The sequence below is a fragment of the Thunnus maccoyii genome, chromosome 16 (assembly GCF_910596095.1).
Source record: "Thunnus maccoyii chromosome 16, fThuMac1.1, whole genome shotgun sequence".
Taxonomy (NCBI): domain Eukaryota; kingdom Metazoa; phylum Chordata; class Actinopteri; order Scombriformes; family Scombridae; genus Thunnus; species Thunnus maccoyii.
Window position 1 is genome coordinate 20,977,281 of NC_056548.1, and position 11,499 is coordinate 20,988,779.

General features: G+C 40.5%; 1 protein-coding gene across 5 annotated transcripts; it reads left to right on the forward strand.

Annotated features, from left to right (window-relative positions):
• The first annotated feature begins 545 nt into the window (after nucleotides 1-545).
• Nucleotides 546-10,940, forward strand: srrm1 (serine/arginine repetitive matrix 1). Of its 5 annotated transcripts, XM_042389330.1 has the most exons (17): nucleotides 546-652; nucleotides 1,430-1,519; nucleotides 1,771-1,893; nucleotides 4,238-4,408; nucleotides 4,679-4,779; nucleotides 4,884-5,108; nucleotides 5,414-5,599; nucleotides 5,730-5,849; nucleotides 6,082-6,290; nucleotides 6,618-6,698; nucleotides 7,593-7,679; nucleotides 7,888-8,023; nucleotides 8,148-8,237; nucleotides 8,321-8,800; nucleotides 8,910-9,096; nucleotides 9,757-9,930; nucleotides 10,089-10,940. In XM_042389330.1, the coding sequence occupies exons 1-17, from the start codon at nucleotides 632-634 to the stop codon at nucleotides 10,197-10,199; spliced, it is 2,592 nt and encodes an 863-aa protein (XP_042245264.1). In that variant the 5' UTR covers nucleotides 546-631; the 3' UTR covers nucleotides 10,200-10,940. The 5 variants fall into 5 exon arrangements, with proteins under 5 accessions (XP_042245264.1, XP_042245265.1, XP_042245267.1 ...); XM_042389331.1 differs by lacking the exon at nucleotides 7,593-7,679; XM_042389333.1 differs by lacking the exons at nucleotides 546-652; nucleotides 1,430-1,519; nucleotides 1,771-1,893 and adding an exon at nucleotides 2,139-3,693.
• Nucleotides 10,941-11,499: the final 559 nt, after the last annotated feature.

The window sequence follows — 11,499 nt, forward strand, 5'->3', positions numbered from 1 at the left end:
TATGAGTCTGGACAGATATGGGATGTAAACTGCAACTTGGCGGATGCATACAGCCGCAAGGTGGTATTTCTAGTGTTATGTTATGTTATGTTATACTTCAACTCCACTATATTTTTGAGGGAAATATTGTACTTTCTACTCTACTACACTTTTCAGATAGCTATAGTTACAGGTTACTTTGCAAATTCAGATTTTTTACAAACGAAGTGTATTATCAACAAATGAAATATGATGTATTGTTATAGAATTAACTACCCATTAAAAATATTGAATGGTAAAATAAGCTCCAAATCGACCAGCTACAACGTTAAAATGCTGCATTAATGCATCAATAATTAAGAGGTTAATATAAGATATAGTGTATAATAACATTGAGACAGGTGGCAATATGCAAATAACCTACATTTCGAAGATGATATTTAGGTTATATACTTTTGCTCAAGAAAAATATTTGAATGTAAACTCACACTTGTGTGTATTTACATTAAGTGGGTCAGGATTCATTCCTCCCCGGATGTAATAATTGTGTCTTCCCGTAGAGGCGCTCTCCTCACGCGGCTTGCCTCTCTGAATTTCCCCGGAGCCACACGTCTTTCTCAACGGCGCCTGCTAACATTTACTCTCCTCGATAATGGACGCGGGCTTCTTCCGCGTAAGATATTTAAACTTCTTTTTTAGACTCTTTATTTTCGTGTGCTGCTAAGCGTACCGGTATATATTGGTGTGTGTCTTGTTTAGCGCATTAATATGGCATGTGTCTTTGGGTGGAGGGCCATCCACTTAGAAACGATATGGTTAGGGCCCCGACTATCAACTGATATTAGGCAATCTTGAATCTTGCTACGCGCGTTGTCCCAACTAGGTTTTGCCCCAGAGTTTACGCCTCTTATCAAAACATGAAGCATTTTACTTTATAGCTTTGTGTAATGTCGTTTTACTTTGTCTTTTCACGCAAATGTGCAGACAGACACACTTACGGGAAATAGACGGGCCAACCCTAGCTAACGTTAGCTGGCCATTGCTAATTTGTTAGCCTTGGCTAAAGATGGCGCCCGGGCGGTACATCGTTTCTGAGCTAGTCACGACCACTAATACGCTAATGTTGGCTAATATAAGTAGACCAAACGATGTGTTGTATATTGTGGTCAGGGGAACTAGCGTTACCCGGTATTGAAGCATTAACGTTATTTTTAATGTAACGTTAAATTACATGTTAGAGGAAGTACGTTATCGTAATGTTTGCTATCTGAACCCTGTGTTTTGGTTTCGGTGTCATGGTACTATGCAGAAAAGTTACGCAGGCCAATAATGGAAAAGTTTATGTGCAACTTAAACAGTCTTTCAACCATATTTTGCTGTGCGTGTCAGATATGATTGTCAATCTACACTGAACAAACATTTTAACAAGCGATTGTTGTTTTTTCTTCAGGGTACAAGTGCGGAGCAAGACAACCGGTTCAGCAACAAGCACAAGAAACTGCTGAAGCAGCTGAAGTTTGCAGAATGTCTGGACAAGAAGGTATAAAATCATTCTTTTTTAACAAGACTTATTTGCCACTATGTTAGTTTTCATTTCTATTCCAAATAAACTGTTGCCTTTGAAAGGTTAATGGCTAGTTAGATGTGTGAAGAATGTAGAGATTTAATTCCGATAGCATGAAACTGTGAAACGCACACACAGCCCCCTGTTGAAACTATAGCTTTAGGGCATTGTAGTCCATTTATCGTCACTACTAAGTGGATGCTGTTGGTTGTTCATTTGACCCTTAGGTGGACATGACCAAAGTGAACCTGGAAGTCATCAAACCTTGGATTACCCAGCGAGTGACAGAGATTCTCGGATTCGAGGATGACGTCGTCATAGAGTTCATATTTAACCAGCTTGAGGAAAAGGTAATGTCTTTAATTGTGTTTATTTTGTTGTTTTTTTTTTACAAAACGTTCATAAATTTGAGGGCATTGCTTAGTCAGTAAGAAGGGATATAATCAAATAATGCTCATCCTAGTCAAAATGAATGGGTAAAGTAGCAATTGGTGTAAAACTGATTTATAATGACATAACCATGTTTTGCTGTTATGTGACAAAGTGCCTTTATTCAGCAGTCTTCTAATGATGATGTGATTTATGATTTAAAAGGCCTGAACCAATATGGATGTTATACCTTGCATCAGAAGTATAGCACCAACACCTAATTAGCTCTCTCCTGAGCCCAAAGTCACTGAGCCCAACTCTCCCTTCATGATGCAGTGTGTGGTTTGAGGTGAGTTATATGCAGGGATCACCAATATCATGTCAGTGAAAGACACACCTGAACAATGCCATAATCATATTCTTCGTAGATATTTGAAGTGCTGCCCAGATCCCTTTTAAATGCAACTGGAGTTATAGGCTCAAAACAGGAAAGTTTTAACAATTTGCCGTAGCCAATTGTTAGGGTAATGGATTTCCATCCATACATTTTTAAAGAGTAACTTTAAGAGTAATTTAACACCTAGCTGGAAAACATTGTTTAACTGACCACCTCCTGATTGAAAGTCTTTCCCACCTCTATTGGGTGTGGTCACTTGTGTCTTCTGTTGCACTTGTATCCACACGTAACAGTGATGTGAGGGTATTATGAACAGAGTGTACTGTATTTCTACATGGTTATAGCAAGTTAAGAACTTTAACCACTGGAGGTCAGCAAAAACAAGATTTTTCTGCTTGTATCAACGTATTTTTTTTTACAAGTCTATTAAATCTCTGTCTGCACCTAGCATCTAGCTGCATGTGGTCAGAGGTGCAACAGTCTTGAGATTCTCAACCGACAGAAACAGTGAATTTCAGCTTGGTATTACGTTGCTCTTCAAAAACTAGAGTTTCATTGGATGTCTGTAGTTGTCAAGTTTGGTTTTTTTTACATTAGCAATAGCCCTCTTACCAGTAGAGCTTTAATGCTTGTTACAAACTTATTTCATTTTTGAATACTACATTATGCATGTTCTTCATCCCATAGCTCATAGGCCACTTTATTTAAGTGAAAAAATAAAGGAGTCTCTATCCAAGGGTTTCCCTTTTGTCATACTGTGTGCCCCTCTGATTCATCAAACCACTTGGGATGTCTGGGTAATGGGTAATTTCCATTGCACAGGCTAACCTTTGGAAATAGGAAAATGTAAATGAGGTAAAAACCCCAAATCATATACTCATAATATTCTTTAAAAGACTATTACTAGGAACATATCCCATAGCATATTACTTTTTTTTAGAATATATATAGTCTTAGAATGTATAGGAATAGTAATCGTTAATGACTTTGATTTCCCTAAGATGCTGAAAACCAGATGTGTCTCTTTTTATATATATGACACCAGCCTTTGATCTTTTTAATTTAATTTTGTGCTTGCTATAGCATTTGAGGGGTGGGAAGGGCTGTTTCAGCTAAGTTTAAAGGATACTGTTGCATTATGGTAAGAAAGGGTCATTGAATTGAGATTACGGTATCTCAGAATAATTCTATAATCAGTTGTTGAATAAAACTCCTTTTCTGTGTAACTGTGTACTCATTATTGCTTGTTCGTCTCTTGCAATTTAGATAAATGATATAACATTAAGCTCAAGGTGGTTGAGTCTCAAGCAGTAGGGAGGCGGAAGCAAGCCAAGGGAGCTCCGTGCCCACTGATCCCACGGGACTCACTGAAGACACCGGAACTGTACTTGCAGTGTTGGGTTTTAATGCACTCTGTATTGTGGCTATTTGTTTAACTCCTGAAGTGTAGACTGTGGGGAGACTGGGAAACAAGGGGGTGGGTAGGGACACAAATGTATAGTGGGAATAGCACTGAGCAAATCAAATGATGAAAAAACATTTTTGTGTTTTGGGAGTCTTTATGATAGATTATTATCTGGGAAATAATAATAATTGGGAATAAAAGCAGTATTGCATGCAGTGTTCATATTGCTAGATATGTCTCCCCTCAACTAGCTTGCATTCTCAGTTTAATGAGTTTGTGAGTACAATTTAAATCAGTTTTATTTTGATTATGAGTCCAGTATTGGACCCAGAGTTGGTAAATATTTTAGTCAGTGTCTATTTGTTTTGAGTATGGTTAACTACATAGTCACAGGTATAGTTAAGTGAAGACTAGAAGGTAGGCAGTCCCATTTATGGGATCCTACCTCCCCCTGGTATTTTACCTTCCATTATTTCAATGGCCATATGGTCTTTTCTTTCCCCCCTTCGTGTGTGTGTTGCAGCACCCGGATAGCAAGATGATGCAGATCAACCTGACAGGCTTCCTGAATGGGAAGAACGCCCGGGAGTTCATGAAGGACCTGTGGCCCCTGCTGCTGAGTGCCCAGGAGAACATTGCTGGCATCCCGTCAGCTTTTCTGGAACAGAAGAAAGAGGAAATCAAACAGAGACAGGTGAGCTTTTCAATGAGCAAATAACTTTGTCAAAACATCTCTGTTGGCTGTGGGCTGTTATGGTTCTGTGGCTGCCGACTTTGTTTAAGAGGCTCTAGTGGGTGTATAATATGCCCTAAAATAATTACATAAGAGATAATAATTACAGAGACAATAACATCGAACCCAGTATGTGACACCTCAGATGACAGTATATGAACATTGCTGGATAGTAGATATCTTGTTGGTGATAGTGATATGAAATTTTCTCCATTGTTCTGTTTTTGGCAGATTGAACAGGAGAAGCTAGCCTCTCTGAAGAAGGTGGATGAGGATAAGAAGGAAAAGGACAAGGATATCAGAGAAAGGGCTCAGTCAAAGAGCCCAAGGAGGTAAAAAAAAAAGTCTTTAGTCATAAGAGAGATCAGTGGGTGGAAGTTGGATTTGTGTGTTTATGGCAGACCACGGAAACTTATTCTCTGTTCTTTCTTTCCAGGCGGAAGACAAGGTCACCATCACCGCGGCGAAGGTCACCAGTAAAGCGAGAAAGGAAACGAAGCCCCTCACGTTCCCCACGACGCAAAGCCAGTCCAGTTGGTGGCAGTTCACCCCCTCCACCTCTGATGCAGCTGCCCACAAAACCTTTGGAGCAGCTTGTGGAGCCAGATACATCAGGAAGAGCCATGCCGGAACCAGTCATCCAAGAAGCTTCTTCCACCTGGTTTGTGGAATACCTTCTTTGAAATTTTGTCTTGGATGCAAAGTTGGTGTAGTTCATTATTATTTTAGTTTTTGATACTTTGTGAAATTTGTATTTGAGTTAAACTTAATCCATATTATTCACTCGTTATTTATGTCCTTTCACTTAAAGGATTTAGTTTTAGTATACTAATGTTTAGTTTTACAGTATATTAATGTACATAACATACACTTAGTTTTTCCACACTTAAGTTTTGTTTTTAGGTTATTATAAGAATAAAGTGATGGGGAACATTTAGGACTTAAACCTCTTTCTCTGGCCTGTAGTGACACCGTTGTAGAGGTGGTGAAAGCAGACTCTGTGACCGAAGTCAAAGAACCCTCCCCAGAGAAAACCCATAAGAAAGAGGAAAGGCCCAGGTCTCGGGAAAGGGAGAAGGACAGCAGGAGGGAAAGACCTCACCACCGCTCCCGTTCTCATTCCCGCTCTCGTAGACGACGCTCCCGTTCAAGGTAATTTCTGACATTCTTTGTATTAGTTTATTATGGTGTCCTCTGGACTTGTGTCAAAATAATATTGTGTAAAATCAAGGACTTCACAGTTCTTAAACTTTCGTAACTCGCCCTCTCTACCCTATTTCAGGTCTTACTCCCCTCGCAGAAGGCAGAGTCCCAGGAGAAGAATGTCTCCTCGTCGAAGGAGCCCACCCAGACGAGGCCCCACGGGCTCCAGACACAGACATAGACGCTCCCCTGTCCGCAGGTCAGTGAGTTGCACAGGCTGTAAAAGAGAAACAGAAGTGTATGGGGTTATCTAGTGATTAAAGAAACTGTCCTTAAGTCTTAAAACCTCATTTCCTTTATGATCTCTCACTATTTTTATTGTTTCACAGTGTTATTGGCATAGGTTTCATAAATCCACCGTATCCTGGCATTGCCAAAGACATGGGACCTTTGTTTTCTTTTTCAAAGTCGTTACTGTTTGTGTCCTGCAGGAGGCGCTCTCGCTCAGCTTCATCCTCTGGCAGCAGCTCCTCAGGCTCTCGTTCACCTAAAAAAGCAATGAAAAGAATATCTAGCACACCACCCCGAAAACAAGTCCATCATCCTGACACCTCCATTAGTCCTGCTGGGAAAGACAGACGGTCACCGTCTCCACGGGCCAGAAGGGGCAGAGGCTCAGCATCACCACCCAGATCATCTGGTATGATCTTTCGAATTCTTAGTTTGTTTTCCTATAATTATTACCTTTTTTTTTTCTTGCACTGTCAACCACATGACATTTTTGGCTCCCTACCTCCCTCTGTGGTTAAGAAATTTGATTTCATTATAGAAAATCTCTTGATTCTTCAATTCTTTTTGTGAGGTTACAGATGCAGTAGGCTCATGAGTAAGCCATACCTGTCTGTGCATTAAGAACAACTAGGGGAACATAATCACTCCTTTGCATAGGACTTAACGGTTATCTCTTGAGCCATAATAAAGCAGTATGATAATTATAAGTATTTTAATATTGTGTCTTGTTCTTCAGGTCTAAAGCGTAAACAAGGCGGAAGGGGCGATTCTCCATCTGATAATGCCAAATCCAGACCTTCTGAAGGGTCCGAGTCAGGTAAGTGTCAGATTTTGTCTGCTTAAAGAACCATAATGGCCTTTCACCTCACAGCTCACAAAGAGAGGTCCACTCATACGGAGCTCTCAGCCACTTCTGCTTGTGGACATTTTTGTTTTGCTCACTATCAGCCAGTCTTCCATGATAGGAGAGCCAAACTCAAACCAACACAAAAAGGGCCCTAAATTAAAGGATTATATTACTAACTGAATCATCTTGCATTAACATACCACCATAGAGGTATAAAGACATTTTAATAAAATAATTGGATTCTAAAAAAGATTGGTGACACTTTGCACTAGTGTCATTTACACTTTGTGTTTAGCAGGAAAGGGCTTGATGCAGGTGCTCACCCGTTTTCCTTAAAGCAACTTTGTTGTGACAAAAATTACTAACTTGGTATGTATAAAATATCACATTAAGATCAGAACTTAAAACAATCTGCAAAATGTGAAATTCTTGATTGCTAGGGTAATGGCAAAAGCTTGGTCTGTCTGATCTGATCAAAAAAATGATGATGATCAGAAGACATTTCTGGGCTCTTCTGGGTTTGGTACTAGATTTTTTTTGGCAGATATTTTGTTGAGAAGTGGAGCAAAGGGAAATGCAAAGTGAAGGGATGAATACATCTTTGTCCCAAGAACCTCAATACAGTGGTCTCAGGTTAACTAATGGGACCACATGATTAACCACATTTTATAACAACACAAGGTACAGCAGTAGTATAAATAGATAATTTGTGCTATGCCATGTTTAAACCTAATAAAAAGGGAAAACCCACACCACAAAGATATAAATCTGTTTTCTGTATAATCTAACCTTTCCATGTAAATCTACAGTATGTCTCGCTGGTTTTGCTAACACTGATGGGACACTCAATGCTCTGCATTTCAGAGGAGGATAAAAATGAGAAAGGGGCAACAGCAGATTCGGTGCAACAGCGACGTCAGTATCGCAGACAGAATCGACAGTCGTCTTCAGGTTATAAGCGTTTTTATCCCCGTTCTTTCCTCTCCCATACCCAACCCCTCTCTCTAACCAAGTCTCTGTCCATGTCATCTTGCACTCATCGTCTCATGGACTTTTGAAGCTGTGCCCTAACCCCAACCTTGGTGTTTTTTTCCCTCAGTCCATACAGTGGAGGCTACAATAAAATGGTTGTTGATGTCCTCTGTCTCTTTGGTTTCAGATACAGGGTCTTCCTCTTCAGAAGACGAGGGGCCCAAGAGGCCAAAGGCCGGGCCAGGTGCCAGAAATGGTGATGTCAGGAGGAGACGTAGCCGTACACCTTCACCACGGAGGCGACACAGGGATGCCTCTCCAAGGTCAGACACAGAGAATATATTATCAGTCCAAACGATTTAACTGATGTTTACTAAAAATCAGTGTTGACTAGTTTTTGCTTTGTTTGTTTTCGATTTTTATTTTTTCCTGTGTTTACTATTTCAGGAAAAGACGTTCTCCATCTCCTGGTGGACGTAGACGTCGCTCTCCTTCTCCCCCACGACGTCGCAGATCTCCCTCTCCTCCTAGACGCAGGTATAGGCATGTTCATTTAATCTCTAGAGCTATCATTTGAATGTTCAAGAGTTTTTCTACAAATTGTCTTTGCTGCTTCCCAGGTCTCCCTCCCCACCTCCCCGCCGGCGATCTCCATCCCTCAGACGTTATTCTCCCCCTATCCAGCGTCGCTACAGCCCCTCACCTTTGCCTCCACAGAAGAGGAGGTTTTCTAGCTCTCCCTCAAAACGCTCTTCTCCAGGAGCAAAGCGACGCCCTTCCAGGTCCCCCAAGCGCAGAAGTTCTCCTGCTCAAAGGAGGCGCACACCTCCTTCCTCCACATCTCCACCCAGACACAGGCGAAGCCCCATGTTGCCTTCTGGGAGGCCAAGCAGGGATACACGATCTCCTGTTGCAGCATCCAGTCGCCTCTCCTCGTCCCCTGCAAACCGTGGTCGCACTGTTAGGGGTTCCACCAGTCCTCAGGGACGTTTTGAAACCTCCAGTACATCCCCATGTAGCCAGCGGAGACAGTCCCCTTCACACAGCGGTAAACCCATCCGTAGAGTTTCCCGCACCCCGGAGCCACGCAACAACCAGAGGTAAACAAGGCAGTGAGCATTCATCCCCTTTTTGTACACCAGAACCTGTTTTGTCTGTGTGACTGCCTTTCTGAATGTCCTCCTAATGTCACTTTTGCTCTCTCCACAGACCCTCTCCGAGCCCCCAGCTAATGAGGAGAGTGTCCTCCAGATCCAGATCTGTTTCTCCTCAACAAGCAGCTCAGAAACGTCCCGCCCCTGCATCTGCCTCCCCCTCACCGTCTCGCTCTGCCAGTGTGTCTCCGCCACCAGTCAAAAAGGCCAGCAGTGGCTCAGGCAGTCAGTCACCAAGCAAGGTTTGATATTTCAGCTTATTGATTATTATGGTGGTTAAAGATTGTCTTTATATATTTTATAGTTTGTAACTCGAGTCTTCAACATTATTATATATTTTTGAAAGTCTTCACATGTATGATTCCCACACATTTGGATTAAAAAAAAAATGTTGGAAATTATAAATTGCCTGGACATTTTTGAAAACCTGTTCTACAACCTGTCATATGCCCCCTAAATTTAAGTTTGTCCAATGTCCTAATTAGGTCCTTGTTGAGGGATGTGGTTGAGATGAAAGTTTGCAAGTAGTGTGCATTTGTTTATTTTTATACATTTGTCCATGTAAATACCCACAGAGCAAGTTACAACTGTCATAGCATGATCATCCTGTAACAAGTTGGAAATCCACAGTGTTGTGAACAACATTGTTCCATAACTTAAAACATTCTGACTTTGACCTTTAATACTAAGAGGTCTTAAATGCATCCTGAACCACAAAAAGAAATGAAGGATAGTTGAGGATAAAAGTGCCCTGGAAACTGTTTTTTTTAAAAAAAAAAGGGAACTCTGTTTTGGCATAAATCCCTCCTCAGCACAGTAATGCTTTGAACATCATTTCTGTAATCCTCTTTGTGTGGTTATTCACTTGTAATGACGTCCTCTTAAAATCTGTTTTATTGCAGAATTCAGACGTTGATGGCAGTGGAAAGAAAAAGAAAAAGAAGAAGGAGAAGAAACACAAGAAAGAGAAGAAACATAAGAAGCACAAGAAGCATAAGAAGGAGAAAAGTGGTGCTGCTGGGACTGGAGACGGACAAGAGAACCAGGGTGTGGATGAGGATGGAGAATCGAGAAAGGTTAAGTTGGTTTCTGTGATTTCAAGCAACATTCTGATTCAATAAATGTCAGGGGATGTAGGGCTTATGGAAGTAGGATGTTACTTTATTTATCCCAATGAGCAACATTCTGCTTTTGCGTCCAAGTTGAGTGAAATGTCATGTTGATTTTCTTTTAGGAATCAGACAGTGAAGTAGAGGACAGCTTGGACGACCTGGAGAAACACCTAAGAGAGAAGGCCCTGCGCTCCATGAGGAAGGCCCAGATGTCTCCATCACAAATGTCCTGAAAACAAGGGGAACCCTCTCTAAATTTTCCACTTACTCTTGATGTTTGTCATCAATCTGGTTCAGCTTTAGAATGTACAAATTGTTAATTCTTGAGTCTTTTGTTTTCTTTTTACAAGTTTGGTACATTCGGAACAGTGTGTTTCATTAAGAGCTTGATTTGTCAGTTAGTGTATTATCTAAACTGTAAAAAAAAAAAGCTTGTGTTGTCCATAATTTTAAATTGTTTAGCAGGGAAAACGGTTTAATCTCGGAGGTTTGAGTTGGGCAAGTTTCAGATCTTTTCCACAGACTACAGTAGATTCCATTGAGAAATGATTGCATGTGCAGTGATCGTCCCTGATGTGCATGAACCACTGACCTTATGGAGTGTAGAGAAAAACCAACATACAGTAACACACTGTTACCATTGCCTTTTTTATTAGTGGAAACAGTGGCACAGCTGTGTGAACTGTCAAACAGGCTGTAACAGAATGTCTTGTCCCATATTGTAACTTAATAGAGGTGTTTGGCATTGTTTAACCTGCTGTTTTTTTCTGACTTTGAAATAGTCTTGTTTGAAGACTAAAACAATCTGATGTGATACAGAATATGCTTTAATTTTTCCGACTGGATTGATATGCAATTTTTTGTTGACGCCCTTGCACCAAGCAAATCTCTGTGGGACTGCTTTATGATTTGTATTTAGTATCCCTGACTCCTGTCATATTGTCATCATTCAGAATTAAAACCGTTTTATAGGATCTATGTGCTTTCCTTCGTGTTGAAATTTAAAACTCAGTAAGATTTTGACATTTCTGTTTTGGTGGGGATTTGTCTAAGCTAATGTAATGGAGGAGATGGAGAAAGAAAAAAATATTAAAAAGCAGTAGTTAGTGAGTTTGGATGCAGGCCACTATGCAGTAGGTCTAAATCTGGTGGAGCTGGGTGTATGTGCTACTTCATTAAAATAAGACTAAATCCTCTATATTTGACCTACAAAGTCAAAAGCTCTCATGACACAACAAGCTGCAGCATATTTAATCAGAAAAGTGTGTTCATTATAGCTAGATCATTAAACTACTCTTTCCTTTGCTGCCAGCATTATAACCCCAATTATCAAACCATGTGTTTCTGTATTTAATATCACTGAAAGTAATCCACTTCACACGACATATTCCTTATATGGGGTGGCGTTATTAAATGACAATTGGCATTATATAAATTCCATATATGGAAAACCAGGCAAAGCACCAAGTTCTGTATTTATGTAAACAGGAATTGAACAATAAAAATACTCAAATGCTAATAAAACGAATATAA

Bases quoted from the DNA above. Each gene is read 5' to 3' on its own strand.
- srrm1 (XM_042389330.1), top strand. From the start codon at position 632: ATGGACGCGGGCTTCTTCCGC. The intron at 4,409-4,678 runs GTGAGCTTTTCA...TGTTTTTGGCAG, and splicing joins AGGAAATCAAACAGAGACAG to ATTGAACAGGAGAAGCTAGC. The intron at 5,600-5,729 runs GTAATTTCTGAC...ACCCTATTTCAG, and splicing joins AGACGACGCTCCCGTTCAAG to GTCTTACTCCCCTCGCAGAA.